An 18,426-nucleotide genomic window follows, 5' to 3' on the forward strand; every position below is an offset into this window, starting at 1 on the left:
CTAAGAAACACAACAAAACTCCAAATAAATGAAGGGAAACGCTGCTGCTTTTACTGGGGAAGGTGGAATCCAAACCTTGTTAGCCCTTGCTCCTCCACACGGGCTGGAAGCTCACTAATAACCCTGAGCCCAGCCACGGGAGCGTTGCTAACAAGCTCCAGACTGACAGCAGGATTTGGCAGGGCTGCTGCTCCACCAGCCTCAAAGTCTTCAAACTTTTGGGGTCATTATCCCCTGACCTTGGGAGAAACCCTGCCCAGCCCCCACGGGCACTGCTGCCCAGCCCTCATTGCTAATTGCACAGCCCTAATTGCACTTTTGGGGTGTGGGGAGCAGCAGGGCTGGGCAGGGTGGGTGGACCCTGGTGCTTCTCACGTGTCTGTGCTGTTCCTTTTTCCCAGAACAGAAGAGTTTCGTGTCCAGGGTGGTGATCAGCCCCACATCCCAAGCCCTGGGTGCCACCCCAAAAGCTCCCCTGGGCTCCAGGCCTGGCCCAATCCCTGCTGGATCCCTGGGGGTGTTTTTGGAGTGCAATAACCCCACTCCAGCCTTGGGGCTTGGTGCTCGATGCCCACAGGATCTGCAGAGATCAGCAGCCGCCCAGAGCTCCTCAGGGAGCTCCCAGAGCTCCTCGGGGTCACACCCAGCCCTGGGAGCTGCTCCCTTCATGTCCCATTCCAGTCCTTCAGCACCATCATCCCTGATTCCACCACTGCTCCTCTCTGGTCTCCTCTGTCCTTCTTTCCTTCTCCCCAGACTGGCTCTGACACCATTCCATCACTGTTCCTCTGTCCTTCCTTCTCCCCAGAGTGGCTCTGGAACTCTGAATTCCATCTCAGCTTCTCCATCCTTCCTTCTTCCCAGACTGGTTCTGACACCATTCCATCTCTGATCCTCTCTCCTTCCTTCTCCCCACACTGGATCTCTGGATTCCATCACTGCTTATCCCTTCCTTCCTTCCTTCCTTCCTTCCTTCCTTCCTTCCTTCCTTCCTTCCTTCCTTCCTTCCTTCCTTCCTTCCTTCCTTCCTTCCTTCCTTCCTTCCTTCCTTCCTTCCTTCCTTCCTTTCCTTCCTTCCTTCCTTCCTTCCTTCCTTCCTTCCTTTCCTTCCTTCCTTCCTTCCTTCCTTCCTTCCTTCCTTCCTTCCTTCCTTCCTTCCTTCCTTCCTTCCTTCCTTTCCTTTCCTTCCTTCCTTCTCTTCCTTCCCTCCTTCCTTCCTTCCTTCCTTCCTTCCTTCCTTCCTTCCTTCCTTCCTTCCTTCCTCTGACACCATTCCATGACTGTTCCTCTGCCTTTCCTTCCTCCCACACTGGGGACAGGACACACCTTGGGCAAGTGGGGAAGGAGGGAGAAACTCCTTCCAGACATTTGAAGGAAAAGAGGAAGGAAATGAAATGGAACAAAACCTTCAGGACAGCCCCGCCCATCCTGCTCCCACTCAGAACCAGAGTGAGGTGCTGGAGCCATCCCAGGGACATCTCAAGGACTATCCTGACCCCAAGAATTACCTGGAATTCCGCAGGGATGCACAGCAAACCTCGGAAAAACGTCGTGAGCAAAGGCAAAAGGGGATGGGGGGAAAAAAAAAACCCAAATTTCAGCTCTTCAGAGCGTCTGCTGCTATTTTGTCTGGTGGTGTTTGTTTTGTGCACGGTGCCAGCAGTTTCTGCCAGCCCTGCTGCCAGCTCCATTCTTCTGCCTGATTCCTGCTCTCAATATTTTTAGCAGCAGCGGATCTTTAATCACGGGGAAATTGTTTTTTTTGGGGAGAGCGGTGATTTTATTTTCTGCCTGCCCAAAAGCAGCGCTGGAGGTCCTGTCTGAAGGCTCCTGCAGCCAGGGAGGACACAGAGGGAGTGTTGGGGATGGAGAATGAGGTGATTGGCTCTCACAATTAAAAAATAACTGTTGTGTGAATATTAAGAAAAGTTTTAGTGATGTCCAGTTGTGTTGTTGTGGTTTAGATATATATTTATATATATATAAAATGGAGTTTTCCCTGCTGGAAATTGAATTTTTTCTTGGTTTAATTCACAGGAAAGTGCTCGGGAGCTGCGAGTTGGGCTGGGCCTGGCAGGACGAGGAGCTGGGAAAGGTGGAGCAGGTTTGGGGGGTTTGGGTTTGTGGTGGGGTTTCTGCCGGGCTTAAAGGGGAAAAAGGGAGAAGATGCTCGAGGAAACGGAGAAAATCCTCGAGGAAATGGAGAAAATCCTTGAGGAAATTGAGAAGATCCTCGAGGAAATGGAGAGGATGCTCAGGAAATGCAGAAGGTCCTTGAGGAAATGGAGAAAATCCTCAGAAAATTGAAAGATCCTTGAGGAAAAAAACCCTCCAAGAAATGGAAAAGATCCTTGAGGAAATGGAGAAAATCCTCAAGGAAATGGAGAAGGTCCTTGAGGAAAAATAAAATGATTCTATAATATATTCTGTATACAATCTATAATATATAAATAAATTCTGTATATAATATAGAATATAAATATAATAATAAAGATTATTTATACAATAATAAATAGAAATAAATTCTATAATTCACTATATAATATAGTATATATCTTATATATAATGTAAGATACAAATAATTGGTAATAATAATAGATTAAATTAGAGATTAGAGGGAAGGGAAGGGACAGGAGGAGAAGGGAAGGGCACGGGGCAGTGGGCAAGGAAATGACAGGAAGGGACCGAAAGGACGGAAACGGAACGGCCCCAGGACAGTCCACGTCCCTTACCGTCACTTCCATTGCACGGACCACGGAACCGCACAGCCCGGCCATGAACACGGCCACTTCACGTGCCACTTCCCTGCCAGTCACACCCTTACCTTCCTACCCTTCCCTTCCCGTCCCTTCCCTTACCTTCCCTTCCTCCTTCCCTGCCCTTCCCCATACCCGTCACGTCCACTGCCAGTCCTTGCACGGTCCCGTCCCTTCCCTCACCTTCCCGTCCCCTATCCCGTCCCTTCCCCATTACCTTCCATGCTTCCTATCCCATTCGCGCCTACCCCATGCCCTTCCCTTCCCGGAACGGAACGTGAACTGAAAGGAGTCCTTCTCCTTTAGCTGAAGGCGGAACAGGAACAGACAGCTCTCCCCTTCCCCAAACAAACCCATCTGCAACACTTCCAATTGGAATCTAAATAATCTCTGGGCTTTGGGATCCGGCAGCAAACCAGCTCAGGGTCCGTGATCCCAGCGCCTGATGTTTGGGGGTGTTGGGATTCGAGCTAATTAATTCAGCCACCTGTAATTCCTGCTCAGATGTGCTGCCTGCCCTCTCCTTGGATGGGCTGTGTGCTTTGGAAGGCTGCAGACGGAGCTGGCCTGAATCCCAATCCCTCCGTGCAGCTTTTCCTCCCCCCAAATCTCTGCCTTATTTTTGTTTATTCGAGCTTTTCCTTGTTCCTTCTCATTTTCTCCCACCTCCCTCCTGCTGCTCTCTCCCTCTTCTGGGTCCTTGCTCAGAAAAAAGCCCAGAGACAACAACAAAACCCTGACATTCAGCGAGTGGCTGGGCTTTTCCTGGATGGAATGGCCTTTTCCCTCCAGGGCTGGCCTCAGGATGATGCTCCCAGCGCTGTCCCCGTGTCCCTGCCTGGTTTTATCTCAGCCCAAACCCTCCAGGGTTCCTGTCAGGAGCAAAGCTCCAGGTGATAAATATTGCAGGGTTTGGAATGCCCAGGGGTCCTGTCCTGATTTCCATCCCCTGGCAGGGAAAGGATGGGAGAAGAATGAAAAGATAATTAGTCTGGGGGTTGGAGAAATTAACTGGAAAAGGTTAATCCGTTCTTTTTAGGACTGAGGGGAAACCTGGCTTGAGCTGCATGGGCTGGAAGGTTCTGGAGGCTGAGATGTGACCACAGGACTTTCTGCTCCTCATTCCCGGTGGGAATAAACCCTTCCAGCAGCTAAAGCTGGAATGGGATTCCCCACAGCTGTAGAGCCTGGAGCTGTCCTTTCCCAGAGCTGTGGGCATCCCTGGGGCAGGAGAACCCAAATCTGAGGATTTTCCATGAAATCCATCATTTCCCATCATGTTCTCTGTGCCATGATGAGCTCCCAGAGCTGTCTGTGACCATCCCTGGGGCAGGAGAAACCCAAATCTGAGGATTTTCCATGGAATCCATCATTTCCCTGTTCCCATCTCTGGGTCATGAGAACCCAAATCTGTGGATTTTCCATAGAATCCATCATTTCTCTGTTCCCATCCCTGGGGCAGGAGAACCCAATCCCGTGGCGATTCCATGAACCCAAATCTGTGGATTTTCCATGAAATCTATTGTTTCCCTGGTCTCTGTGCCATGATGAGCTCCCAGAGCAGTCCGTGACCATCCCTGGATTCAGGAGAACCCAAATCTGTGGATTTTCCGTAGAATCCATCATTCCCTTCTTCTCATCCCTGGGTCATGAGAACCCAAATCTGTGGATTTTCCATAGAATCCATCATTTCTCTGTTCCAAACCCTGATTTTAGGAGAACCCAATCCCACAGATATTCCATGAAATCCATCATTTCCCTGTTCTCTGTGCCATGATGAGCTCCCAGAGCTGTCTGTGACCATCCCTGGGGCAGGAGAACCCAAATCTGAGGATTTTCCATGGAATCCATCATTCCCCTGTTCCCAGCCCTGGGCCAGGAGCTGCTCCAAGGAGCTCAGGGCACATCCCAGGAGCTCTGGGAGCTCTGCCGTGCACGGGCTCTGTCTGGAGCAGCTCCTTCAGGAGGCTGCACTTAATTAAAGCTGCCAAACGAAGCAATTAGCAGGGGCTGGGAACTTCCTGCAGGCCCAGCTGAGTGGAACAGCAGCTTCCCAATCTCCCTGTTGGTCTGGATGTGGATCCTCAGCCATCAGCTCCAGTAATGCTCCCGACTTTGATGGGTTCATTTGGGAAGCACCCAGACGACAATGGAATTATTTCGCTTTTAATTTTGTTTATTTTGCCTCCCCTTCCCTCTCAGCGCTGAGGGGAGAGGATCTCCGGTCTCAGAGGATGCAGGGTGGGCACCAAGGCTGGAAAAAGGGCAGGGGGATGATTGGTGGAGTTTTTCAGGTGAGTTCCAGCTGAGGGAAAACACCCAGCAGAGTTTGGGACCAGGAACAGCAGCCGAGGTATGGATACATCAGAAAGCTGGACAAGAATGAATAATAAAAACCCAGGAGTGACCAGAGTGTCCCAGATTGCAAGGCAAGGTGTATTTATTCTATCACCACCTGCATGGCAGATCCCTCCTGTCCATTGGGCAGTGTTCCTGATCTCTGCCACAGCCACTCCTCCCTGGGGCACACCTGCTGATAAGAGGCCATTGGATGTCCCTGCAGGGCTGATAAGAACTGCAGCATCCCACTGGGAGATGTGAGCCCAGGGGGAGGAGCCAAGCATTCCTACCCGGATAGAATCTGGAGATCCTGGAACACCAGCACGGCTTCTGCACTGGATTCCCAGAGGAGCAGCAGCTGCCTCTGGCCCTGGATCTCCAGAGGCAGAGTGCACCCTTCTCCAGGATCCCTGCTCCAGCAGAACCAGCCCTGGCACTGCAGGAGGGCTGAGCCACAATTCCAGTGGCACTGCTGCCAGCCCCTGACCCACAGGGTGTCAGGCTGTGCTCTGCCTCTGCCAGGGCTGCCTTGGGTCACTGCACTGTTCATTTTATCCTTTCATTTCCTTCCCTAATAAAGAACTGCTATTCCTGCTCCCATCTTTGTTGCCTGAGAGCCCCAATTTAAAATTTATAACAATTCAGAGGGGGTGTGTCCACATTTTCCATTTCAGGGAGGTTCCTGCCTTCCTCAGCAGACACCTGGCTTTCCAAACCGGGACACAGAGTCCCGACCCAGCTGGACTGGGATTGGTCATTAATTTAAAACAATTCCCATACTGGGTAAACACTTCTCCAAATCCCATTCCAAAGCAGCAGAACAGGGAGAAGCTGAAGCTTCCCAGCTTCCCAAAAAAATTTTTTTATAAAATATCATGGTGACAGTGTGGTGGCACGATGGGAGCTGCTCTGATTTCCACCAGCCCACGATCCAGCCTTTATTCATCATTGTGGCCCGAAATTAATCCCCGTGGGGGAAACGGAGGAGTTTGGGATGCTGGCATGGTTTGCTGGGAATATTTATCCAGGCCAGACAACTTCCAGAAACTCGTGGAGAGGAAAACATTGGGCTGAGGCAAGGATGAGTAATTGAGGCTGGGGATGGGAAAGTGTAATTACAATTAGCTGCACAAGAGCGTTAATCACGGCAATAATTACACGTCAGCGCTTTCCAAAGGGAAGGAGAACCGTGATGAAGTGCCCAAGTGGGTGACAAAACCCAGCAGGGGAGGGGATCAGAGGCAAAATCCTGGATATTTCCAAGGAGAGCAGAGGGAGGCTCAGGCCTGAGCTCTGTCCGGGTGGGTGCAGCCGATTTCACCAGGAGAAAATCAGGATTTGGGCTCCCAGCATTGGATTCCTCAGCTTTGTTAGGCTCTGTTTGCAGCAGGGTGAATCCCAGACCTGCAGCCACCTCCCCTTCCAGGACCCTGCAGCCACAGGAGCTTTTTGTGTCCCACCCAGAAGGGACCCCAATTTTAGGGGACATTTGTGCAGCCGAGGCTCAGTTCCCAGGGCTGCTCTGGGGGCTCACTGCGCGTTTGCTTTTGGTGCTTTTTGCTTTTAGGGGAATTTTAATTCCAGCTGGGGCTGGGTGCAGCCCCCAGAGCAGGGCCCCGGGCCAGGGATGGGGCCCAGCCCCAGCTGTGACCCTGAGTGACCCCTGAGTAACACCTGAGTAACACCTGAGTGACCCCTGGACTTACCCCAGAGTGACCCCCGAGCTATCCATTAATAACCCCTGAGTTATTGCTCTTATTCCTGAGTTACCCCTGAGTAACCCCCACGTTACTCCTGAGTTACCCCTGAGTTACTCCCGAGTTATCCCTGAGTTACCCCAAAGTTACCCCTGAGTAACCCCCACATTACTCCAGAGTTACCCATGAGTTACTCATGAGTTATCCCTGAGTTACCCCCGAGTTAGCCCTGAGTTACCCCCGAGTTATCCCAGAGTTATCCCTAAGTAACCCCTGAGTTGCCCCTGAGTAACCCATGAGTTACCCCAGAGTTACCCCAGAGTTATCCCAAAGTTACCCCTGAGTAACCCAAGTTACCCCCGAGTTACCCCAGAGTTACCCCAGAATTATCCCTGAGTTACCCGTGAGTTATCCCAGACTTATCCCTGAGTTACTCATGAGTTATCCCAGTTACCCCCAAGTTATCCTTGAGTTATCCCTGAGTTACCTGTGAGTTACCTCTGAGTAACCCCTGAGTTACCCTTGTGTAACCCCTGTGTAACCTCTGAGTAACCCCTGAGTTACCTCTGAGTTACCCCTGAGTACCCTTGTGTAACCCCTGAGTAACCCCTGAGTAACCCCTGAGTTACCCCTGAGTAACCCCTGAGTTACCCCTGAGTAACCCCCGAGTAACCCCCAAGTTACCCCAAGCTCTCCCAGGGCAGTTCCAGCTCCTGGAATTCACCCTGGATGAAAGGAGCCCGCGTGGGCGGCCCGGAGCAGCCGAGCCGTTCATTCCGGATGGATCCCGCACTCTGCAGGACCAGAGCTCTGTCCTGCTGTAAAACTGTGCAGGATGGATCCCGCACTCTGCAGGACCAGAGCTCTGCCCTGCTGTAAAACTGTGCAGGATGGATCCCGCACTCTGCAGGACCAGAGCTCCATCCTGCTGTAAAACTGTGCAGGATGGCTCCAGCACTCTGCAGGACCAGAGCTCCGTCCTGCTGTAAAACTGTGCAGGATGGCTCCAGCACTCTGCAGGACCAGAGCTCCATCCTGCTGTAAAACTGTGCAGGATGGATCCCGCACTCTGCAGGACCAGAGCTCCATCCTGCTGTAAAAACTGTGCAGGATGGATCCCGCACTCTGCAGGACCAGAGCTCTGCCCTGCTGTAAAACTGTGCAGGATGGCTCCAGCACTCTGCAGGACCAGAGCTCTATCCTGCTGTAAAACTGTGCAGGATGGCTCCAGGACTCTGCAGGACCAGAGCTCCGTCCTGCTGTAAAACTGTGCAGGATGGATCCCGCACTCTGCAGGACCAGAGCTCTGCCCTGCTGTAAAACTGTGCAGGATGGCTCCAGCACTCTGCAGGACCTCATGGCATGGCTCTGCAGGACCTCAGGGCATGGCTCTGCAGGACCTCATCTCCGCCCTGCACACCCGCTGCTGTAAAACTGATGGGATTTTAACCCCCTTTTTTATCATCATTTTATTTTTATTGTGTCCTGCTGCAGTCACGGCTCTGGCTGCCCCTGAAAGCGGCTTCACCTCAGCAGTCACCTGTGAACAGCTGAGTCAGTTTGCCCTGTAAATCCTGGTCCCCAAACCCATCAAAGTGTGCCCGGCCTCTCCAGTTTGACAAACTCTCCTGAGCAGCCAAGCCGTGTTCATTGGGATCATTATTACCATTATTGTTATTTCTCTCTGCAATATAAACACCATTACCTTTTAATTATCTGTTTGAAGAGGAGATCTGAGAGTGAATCCTGCAGGAATAACAATGGGAATGTCCCTGGAGGGGAGAGGGAGGCACAGGGTGAAGGTCAGGGCCATAAATCCCTCAGGAATGGGGCTGGAAGCTGAGGGATCCCCCCTCCAGGAGGGGTTTTCCATGAATCCCTCAGGAATGGGGCTGGAAGCTGAGGGATCTCCCCCTCCAGGAGAGGTTTTCCAGCTTTTCCAGCAGTGGGGGAAGGGAGGGGCTGCCAGAGCTGTCTGTGTGGTTTTGGTGAGGGAGGATGGAGGTGATTTATGTATGACCAGAGCAGCCTCCAGTGGCTGCATCCATGAACTTTTCCAGCTGCGCTTCCATCCCACCCCACTGACACCATCCCATGGATCCCATTGATCCCATCCCATCTCATGGATCCCATCCCATGGATCCCATCCCACCCCACTGATACCATAACATGGATCCCATTGATCCCATGGATCCCATCCCATGGATCCCATCCCACCCCACTGATACCATAACATGGATCCCATGGATCCCATGGATCCCATCCCATGCATCCCATTGATCCCATCCCACCCCACTGATCCCATCCCATCCCATTGATTCCACTGATCCCATCCCACCCCACTGATACCATCCCATTCCATGGATCCCACCCCATCCCATGGATCCCATGGATCCCATCCCATCCCACCCCACTGATCCCATCCCATGGATCCCATCCATCCCATCAATCCCATCACACTGATCCCAACCCATCAATCCTATCCCATTTCATGGATCCCATCCCACTGATCCCATCCCATCCCATGGATCCCATCCCATCCCATGGATCCCATTCCAACCCATGGATCCCATCCCATCCCATCCCATGGATCCCATTCCAACCCATGAATCCCATCCCAACCCATGAATCCCAACCCATCTCACTGATTCCATCCCATCCCATCTCATGGATCCCATTCCATCCCATGGATCCCATTGATCCCATCCCATCAATCCCATCCCATCCTGAGCAGGACAACCCCAGGATTCAAAAAAAAAAAAAAAAAAAAAAAAAAAAAAAAAAAAAAAAAACCAAAACAAAAAATAAAAACTCTGAAAAATACCTAAATTAATCCTCTTCGAAGGAAAAATACAAAAAATACAAAAAAAATACAAAAAACCTCCAGTGACTGGGAAGGAATAATACAAAAGAAAACCCTAAAAACCACCAAAAATAATCCCCTTGGAAGGAAAAATACAAAAAAATTACTAAAAAATACAAAAAGTAATTTTAAAAATCGCCTAGAAAGGAAAAAAAAACCAAAACCAAATACAAATAAACATTGCCTGGGAAGGAAAAATAAAAAAAAATACCTAAAAATACACCAAAAAATCGCTTAGGGAGGAAAAATACACAAAAAATTACCAAAAAAACCCCAAAATTACCCAAAAATAGGGGAAAAAAACTGAAAACCACCGAAAAATATCAACCTCCATCCCCATTTCCCCCCGTCCCTGCGCTCCCGTGGCTCCGCCGGGGTGCGGGGGAGGCTCCGCGGAGGATTTGGGGACATTGTCGCTGTCGCTGTCGCTGCTGCGCGGTGTCCGCGCGTCCCCTCCGCGCCCAGCCCGGCACGAACCCCGCTGCCTCCGGCCATGTCATGCCTTAAAATAGCTGCTCCTCCATCCGCCTCCCTCCGCCGGCGGCGGCAGCCAGACATGGCCGACCGGGGCTGATCCCGCTCCTCCCGCTCCTGCCGCGGCTCCCGGCGCTCGCCAAGGTACGATCGGGCTGGCCCGACCCTGCCCGCGGCTCCCCCGGGGCGCGGAGCCTCCGCACGGCTCCCTGCGGCACCCGCGGGATCGTTCCTGCACCCCCGGGATCATTCCTGAATCCTGAACCCTCCCTGCACCCCCGGGATCATTCCTGCACCCCCGGGATCGTTCCTGCACCCCCGGGATCATTCCTGAATCCTGAATCCTCCCTGCACCCCCGGGATCGTTCCTGCACCCCCGGGATCATTCCTGAATCCTGAACCCTCCCTGCACCCCCGGGATCATTCCTGCACCCCCGGGATCATTCCTGAATCCTGAACCCTCCCTGCGCCCCTCGGGATCGTTCCTGCACCCCCGGGATCGTTCCTGAATCCTGAACCCTCCCTGCGCCCCCGGGATCATTCCTGCACCCCCAGGATCATTCCTGCATCCTGAACCCTCCCTGCACCCCCAGGATCATTCCTGCATCCTGAACCCTCCCTGCACCCCCAGGATCATTCCTGCATCCTGAACCCTCCCTGCGCCCCCGGGATCATTCCTGCACCCCACCAGATCATTCCTGCATCCTGAATCCTCCCTGCACCCCCGGGATCATCCCTGAACCCCACAGGAGCGTTCCTGAATCCTCAACCTTCCCTGCACCCCTCGGGATTACTCCTGCATCCTCCACCCTCCCTGCACCCCACGGGATCATTCCTGCACCCCACAGAATCATCCCTGCACCCCACGGGATCATTCCTGCACCCCATAGGACCATCCCCCCCCTCCCCCAGGACCATTCCCGCTATCCCACAGCTCCATGCCCCCCTCCCAAGGTTCCATGCCCCCCTCCCAGGGCTCCATGCCCCCCCTCCCAAGGCTCCATGCCCCCCTCCCAGCGATCCCCGGCTCTGCCCCCCGCCCGGGGCCAGCCCTGCCCGGGAGGTGCCCGGGGCTGTTCCAGCTCCGGCCGCGGGGTCTCTCCCGACCCTGGGGGGCTGCGGGGGGCTCCGGGCGCGGCTGGCAGCCCGGCCTGGGTGGGCATGGCTGTTTTTCCAGCCAGCTGTGGCCAGAGGAGCAGCTGGAATTCCGCCGCTCCGGCCCTCCCCATGATCCGGGGCTGGGGACGCGCGGCCGCGCTGCCACCAAGGTCACACAAGGTTCCGGAGCTCGGCCCTGCCCGGAGCCTGTCCCAGCCCGGATTCCCAGCCTGGGTCAGAGCAAGAGGAGCTGGCCCTGGGGTGACACCTGGGCAGGGCTGGCAGCACCCCGGGGACAGAGAAGGGACATGGGGACATCCCTGGCTCTCCCTCCGAGCTCCCCCCTGCCCTTGGCGCGTTTCCCTCTGCGTTGCCAAGACATGGCTGGAGGCTCTGGGGGCTCCTTCCTCCTCCTCCTCGGCTGGCTGGAGCCCCGGGAATGTCACACAGGAGGGACCGAGGAGATCCCAGGAGGGACCGGGAATATCACAGAGAAGGGACCGAAGAGGGACTGGGGATATCACAGAGGAGGGACAGGGAATGTCACACAGGAGGGACAGGGAATGTCACAGAGGAGGGACAGGGAATGTCACACAGGAGGGACCGAGGTCGCTGCGCTTCCCCCAGCACAGCTCGGGGAGAAGGAGAATTTCTCATTTCTCCTCCTGAGGGAGGGGCAGCAGCGAAGGGGACACAAAAACGCCGCTCTGACCGAGCCTGGCAGCGGGCACTGCCCGGGCAGGGTCCTTGCAGATGTGTGACAGCAGCGGATGATGCAGATCCGTGCCCTGGAGGAGCTGCTGGCTAAAAGCAGCTTGCTCATGCCTGCGGTTAACCCTTCCCAGCCCAGAGCGGCCCCGGCTGCTCCCGAGCAGCCGCGGGGCCGTGCCCGTGGAGGGTTAATGCTGCCCCGCAGGGTTTTGTGCCGCGGCCAGGCTGCCTGGTGCCATGTGGAATCCTCCACCTGTTCGGGGCTTTTCCTGCCCTATCCTGGTGCCGTGCCCAGCCCTGGCCGCCTTTCCTCGCCTCCCAGTGTGGGTTGGCAGCGCCAGCCCCGAGCTGGCACCGTCCCCTGGCAGCAGAGCCACGGGAGGGGCTCCTGGGCAGGGCAGCTCCTGCCAAGGTGGCCTCAGCCCAAAGCCGCGGGGCTGGAGCAACGCTGGGCCCGTGGAGGCTCTGGCAGCTGGAAATTCTCCCCAAACCTGAGCTGGAAGTTCTCCCCAGCCCTGGCAGCTGGAAGCTCCCCAGCTCTAGCACCTGGAAGTTCTCCCCAGCCCCATCAGCTGAGCCCCTTCCCAGCTCCCTCAGCCTCCCTCCCTCCTGCCAGGAGCTGTGCAGAGCCACGAGGTCCCTCCTGAGCCTCCTTTTCTCCGGGCTGAGCCCCTTTCTGTCGGGGATGGAGAGAGACAGGGACAGGGACGCTGACTCAGAGATCAGAACCCGATTTCATTGTGGATACAAACACTTCCATGTCAGGGAGACAGTCATGTGTACTACAATGATTAGTTAAAATCACACACACAGCCTTATGCTTTTAACAGCATCTCTTGCTTGCAGAGTTTAATGGGATTTTCTTTTTAGGGTAAACCCGTTTGATTGAATCTTGCAATCCACGTTTAATTTTTAAAGTTCTGTTTGCTTTTGCCAAGGCATCCTGTTACCAAATCTCTGATGTTAACCAGGTCCAAGGTCCATCATTGTCCTGTGTCCCCCAACATTCCAACACCTTCCCAACTCCCTCAGACCCTCCTGGTGCTCCAGCCCCATTCCCAGCCCCTCGCTGAGGAGGGGTGTGGTGGTTTCTTCACTCGGGGTCACCGATTGTGACAGTGGTCACAGGGGTCCCAGGATGAGGGAGGAGATGAGGATCTGACTCCATGTTCAGAAGGCTGATTTATTATTTTATGATATATATTATATTAAAATTATACTAAAAGAACAGAAGGAAGGATTCCATCAGAAGGCTGGCTAAGAATAGAAAAGGAATGAATGACAAAGGTTTGTCTGTGACCAGACAGTCTGGGCAGCTGGGCTGGGATTGGCCATTGATGAGAAACAACCACAGAGCCCAATCCCAGCCCCACCTGCTGCACCCACAGCAGCAGAGAATCTTTGTTTGCAGTTTGGTCCTGAGGCCTCTCAGCTCCTCAGGAGGGAAAACCCCAAGGAAAGGATTTTCCATAGAACGTGTCAGTGACAGAGGGGTTTCTCCTGACGGCCTCTCCTCTGCTCCCCGACAGGACCGTGGGTGGCAGCAGCAGCAGAAGTGACCCCCAGGCCCCCGTCCGGCCTCCCCGCCCCCACAGGCATGCCTTGTGGGGCTGGGCAGCGCCCATGGCTTTCCTGTCCAGGCTCTACAGGAGCAGCAGCAGGTCCCCGAGCCGCGCCCCGCGGGACGAGCGCGGGAGCCACCCCATCCTCAGCGTCTTCGAGCTGGAGCGGCTGCTCTACACCGGCAAAACCGCCTGCAACCACGCCGACGAGGTGTGGCCTGGCCTCTACCTGGGAGACCAGTAAGTGTGGCCAGCGACACGGGCTGGGGTAGGGCTGGCAGGGATCCCCCTGGCAGGTGAGACAGAGTGGGAATTTTCCAGGGTAGGAATCCGCTTTGATTCTGGTGAAATGGACATCTTTGAGTTAAGGCTGCAGCTTGCAGGTTAGTCTGACTGCCTGTTCTCGCAAAAAACCTGTGATGGAGAAACTGTTTCAGCTGAAGGACAGGAGATAAGGTCACAGGTGGAGTGTCCATGGAGACAGGGCTGTGACAGCACCTTAAAACCCAGTGATCTCAAAAATCGGCCAGGTTTTTACATCCAGCTCTCCCAGGCAGAAACATTTATCCAGAACAGCCTTTCCACCATTCTGGCACACTCATAGTGCTCTGAGGTGTCCCTGCCTGCTGTGCTGGCAGAGATTTTCCTGAGACAAAGGAGGAAGGAGGTGACAGGGAGGGTGTGCACAGAGACAGGGCTGTGAGATCACCATAAAACAAAGAATCTCAAAAATCCACCAGGTTTTTACATCCAGCTCTCCCAGGCAGAAACATTTATCCAGAACAGCCTTCCCAGTGTTCTGGGACACTCGTAGTGCTCTGAGGTGTCCCCTCCCTGCTGTCCCTGCAGAGATCTAGATGTGACAAAGGAGGAAGGAGGTGACAGGGAGGGTGTTCACCGAGACAGGGCTGTGAGATCACCATAAACCAAAGAATCTCAAAAATCCACCAGGTTTTTACATCCAGCTCTCCCAGGCAGAAACATTTACCCAGAACAGCCTTCCCAGTGTTCTGGGACACTCATAGTGCTCTGAGGTGTCCCCTCCCTGCTGTCCCTGCAGAGATCTAGATGTGACAAAGGAGGAAGGAGGTGACAGGGAGGGTGTTCACCGAGCCAGGGCTGGGAGAGCACTGTAAAACCCAAAAATCCGCCAGGTTTTTATATCCAGCTCCCTCAGGCAGAAACATTTACCCAGAACAGCCTTCCCAGTGTTCTGGGACATTTCTCACTGCTCTGAGGTGTCCCCTCCCTGCTGTCCCTGCAGAGACATCGCGTCCAACCGGCGGGAGCTGCTGCAGCTGCGCATCACCCACGTGCTGAACGCCTCGCACTGCCGCTGGCGCGGCGGCGCCGACTACTACGAGGGCACGGGCATCCGCTACCTGGGCATCGAGGCCCACGACTCGCCCTCCTTCGACATGAGCCCCTACTTCTACCCCGCCGCTGACTTCATCCACCAGGCCCTCAACGAAGGTGCCCCGGCAGGGGAAGGGGGAGGAGAGGGAGAAGGGATGGGGGGAGCGGCCCTGGGAGAGGCGGTGGTGGTCTGGGGGTGGTTGGTGTTAAGGATCCTGGGAAATAAAGGGGTTTTGAGGCTGGGATGGGGTCTTCTCATGGGGTCACCCCAATGGTGTCTCCCCATGGGATCACCTCAGTGGTGTCTCCTCATGGGATAATCCCAGTGGTGTCTCCTCATGGGATGACCTCGATGGTGTGCCCTGGATGGGATCACCTCGATGGTGTCTTCTCATGGGATCACCTCAGTGATGTCTCATGGGATAATCCCAATGGTGTCCCCTGGATAGGATTTTGGGGCTGAAAATGTGGGATTTTGGGGCTGAAAATGTGAGATTCTTGGGGCTGAAAATGTGGGATTTTGGGGCTGAAAATGTGGTATTTTTGGGGCTGAAAATGTGGGATTTTGGGGCTGAAAATGCGGGATTTTGGGGCTGAAAATGTGGGATTTTGGGGCTGAAAATGTGGGATTTTTGGGGCTGAAAATGTGGGATTTTGGGGATGAAAATGTGGTATTTTGGGGGCTGAAAATGTGGGATTTTGGGGATGAAAATGTGGGATTTTTGGGGCTGAAAATGTGGTATTTTTGGGGCTGAGAATGTGGGATTCTGGGGATGAAAATGTGGGATTTTGGGGCTGAGAATGTGGGATTTTGGGGCTGAAAATGTGGTATTTTGGGGCTGAGAATGTGGGATTTGGGGGATGAAAATGTGAGATTCTTGGGGCTGAAAATGTGGTATTTTTGGGGCTGAAAATGTGGTATTTTTGGGGCTGAAAATGTGGGATTTTCCTGGCTCTGCCGTGACGCGGCCGCCATGTCCCTGCAGGGAGGATCCTCGTGCACTGTGCCGTCGGGGTCAGCAGGTCGGCCACCCTGGTCCTCGCCTACCTCATGATCCGCCACCACATGCCCCTGGTCGAAGCCATAAAGACGGTCAAGGACCACCGCGGGATCATCCCCAACCGCGGCTTCCTGCGCCAGCTGGTGGCCCTGGACAACGCCCTGCGGCTCAAGAGGAGCTCCTGAGGGGCTGCCGCTGTGTCAGCTCTGCCCGTGGCTCCCCCACAGCCCCCCCAGCTCAGGGGGTCCCCCCGTGGTCCGGCCCAGACCCTCCACCTGCACTCCCGGCCATGGCCTCCATCCCAGCCCGCGCGCTCCCGCAGCCTCCGGAGGGAATCGGCCCCACCTCGCCGGCTGCTCCATCCCCGTGGCCTCCAGGGAGCCTCCAAGGCTTCGTTGTCCCCCCTGGCATTTGTGTCCCTGGCTGCCAGGACAGCTCAGTGTGTCCCCTGCCGTGCGTGCCGTGTGTCCGTGGTGATGTCGGGTGTGGTGTGCGGGCTCAGGCCAGCTCCTGTCGCCGTGTTCGGGTGTTCTCCGTGCCTCCTGCCACCCTGTGACAATAAAGGCAGAGCTAAGGAAGAGCCTCGTGGGACTGGGGACGGCTCAGGGTGGCATCTGGCACGGGACTGGGGGACAGAGAGTCACCTGAGTGCTCGGGGTCGAGATGGACCCGAGTGTCCCCAAACTCAGTCCAGGGATCAAACCTGGGATCCTGCTCAGTGCCCAAACCTGAGATCCCGCCCAAACCTGGGATCCTGCCCAAACCTGGGATCCCGCCCAAATCTGGGATCCCGCCCAAACCTGGGATCCCGCCCAAACCTGGGATCCCGCCCAAATCTGGGATCCTGCTCAGTGCCCAAACCTGGGATCCTGCCCAAACCTGGGATCCCTCCCAAACCTGGGATCCCACCCAAACCTGGGATCCTGCCCAAACCTGAGATCCCGCCCAAATCTGGGATCCTGCTCAGTGCCCAAACCTGGATCCTGCCCAAATCTGGGATCCTGCTCAAACCTGAGATCCCGCCCAAACCTGAGATCCCGCCCAAATCTGGGATCCTGCTCAGTGCCCAAACCTTGGATCCCACCCAAACCTGAGATCCTGCCCAAACCTGGGATCCTGCTCAGTGCCCAAACCTGGGATCCCGCCCAAACCTGGGATCCTGCTCAGTGCCCAAACCTGGGATCCCGCCCAAACCTGGGATCCCGACCAAACCTGGGATCCTGCCCAAACCTGAGATCCCGCCCAAATCTGAGATCCCGCCCAAATCTGGGATCCTGCTCAGTGCCCAAACCTTGGATCCCACCCAAACCTGGGATCCCACCCAAACCTGAGCCCCCACCCAAACCTGAGCCCCAGCTCAGGGCCTGTCCTGGGATTGTCCCCTCTTTTTCCCAGCAGTGGGGACAACTGGGGACTCCTGGTGGGAGGCAGAGACAGGCTGGCAGTGCCAGTGTCACCCAGCTGGATGGCAGTGCCCATGTCACCCAGCTGGTCTGGCAGTCCCATTGTCACCCAGGTGGGATGGCAGTGCCAGTGTCACCCAGTAGAACTGGCAGTGCCAGTGTCACCCAGTAGAGCTGGCAGTCCCAGTGTCACCCAGCAGGGCTGGCAGTCCCAGTGTCACTGTCCAGCACGAGGTGGCCGTGCCAGTGTCCCAAAGGCAGCTCCCAGTGCCCCCCCACCCCCGGCTGTGACAAACACGCCCAGGAGCAGCAGAGCTGGGCCAGGAGGGTGCCAGGGCCAGGAAGGGGGGTCCTGGTGGCCCGGGTGGCCTCGGCCCTGGTGGCTGCCAGCCCTCATTGTCCTCCCGCTCCCGATATAGCTCCATTCTTCCCGAGCTTCCGGAGAGCCCCGGAGCAGCTGGGCTGAGCTGGGATCGTGGAAAAGGGGGGGACAGGGACCTGGGGACATGATGGGATAATGGAGAGGGGGGGACAGGGACCTGGAGACATGCTGGGATCATGGAGAGGGGGGGACAGGGACTGGGGACATGCTGGGATCATGGAAAGGGGGGGGAAAGGGACTGGGAATATGCTGGGATCATGGAGAGGGGGGGACAGGGACTGGGGACATAATGGGATCATGGAAAAGGGGGGGACAGGGACCTGGGGACATGCTGGGATCATGGAGAGGGGGGAACAGGGACCTGGGGACATGATGGGATCATGGAGAGGGGGGGACAGGGACCTGGGGACATGCTGGGACCATGGAGAGGGGGGGACAGGGACTGGGGACATGCTGGGATCATGGAAAAGGGGGGACAGTGACCTGGGGCCATGCTGGAATCATGGAAAAGGGGGGGAAAGGGACTGGGGACATGCTGGGATCAAGGAAAGGGGGGACAGTGACCTGGGGACATGCTGGGATCAAGGAAAAGGGGGGACAGTGACCTGGGGACATGCTGGGATCATGGAGAGGGGGGGGACAGGGACCTGGGGACATGCTGGGATCATGGAGGGGGGGGGACAGGGACTGGGGACATGCTGGGATCATGGAGGGGGGGGGACAGGGACTGGGGACATGCTGGGATCATGGAAAAGGGGGGGACAGGGACCTGGGGACATGCTG

At 55.5% G+C, this 18,426-nt stretch overlaps 1 protein-coding gene across 1 annotated transcript; it reads left to right on the plus strand.

The window, feature by feature from the left end:
• The first annotated feature begins 10,065 nt into the window (after positions 1-10,065).
• Positions 10,066-16,438, plus strand: DUSP26 (dual specificity phosphatase 26). The gene is made up of 4 exons (XM_050982927.1): positions 10,066-10,274; positions 13,469-13,741; positions 14,766-14,974; positions 15,844-16,438. The coding sequence occupies exons 2-4, from the start codon at positions 13,563-13,565 to the stop codon at positions 16,041-16,043; spliced, it is 588 nt and encodes a 195-aa protein (XP_050838884.1). The 5' UTR covers positions 10,066-10,274; positions 13,469-13,562; the 3' UTR covers positions 16,044-16,438.
• The last annotated feature ends 1,988 nt before the right edge of the window (positions 16,439-18,426 follow it).

This window comes from Serinus canaria, chromosome 22 (assembly GCF_022539315.1).
Source record: "Serinus canaria isolate serCan28SL12 chromosome 22, serCan2020, whole genome shotgun sequence".
Taxonomy (NCBI): Eukaryota; Metazoa; Chordata; class Aves; order Passeriformes; family Fringillidae; genus Serinus; species Serinus canaria.

What these genes read in the sequence shown, in the direction of transcription:
- DUSP26 (XM_050982927.1), top strand. Translation starts at nt 13,563, where the DNA reads ATGGCTTTCCTGTCCAGGCTCTACAGGAGCAGCAGCAGGTCCCCGAGC. An exon ending in GGCCTCTACCTGGGAGACCA is followed by an intron (nt 13,742 to 14,765) that starts GTAAGTGTGGCC and finishes CTGTCCCTGCAG; the next exon opens with AGACATCGCGTCCAACCGGC. An exon ending in CCACCAGGCCCTCAACGAAG is followed by an intron (nt 14,975 to 15,843) that starts GTGCCCCGGCAG and finishes ATGTCCCTGCAG; the next exon opens with GGAGGATCCTCGTGCACTGT.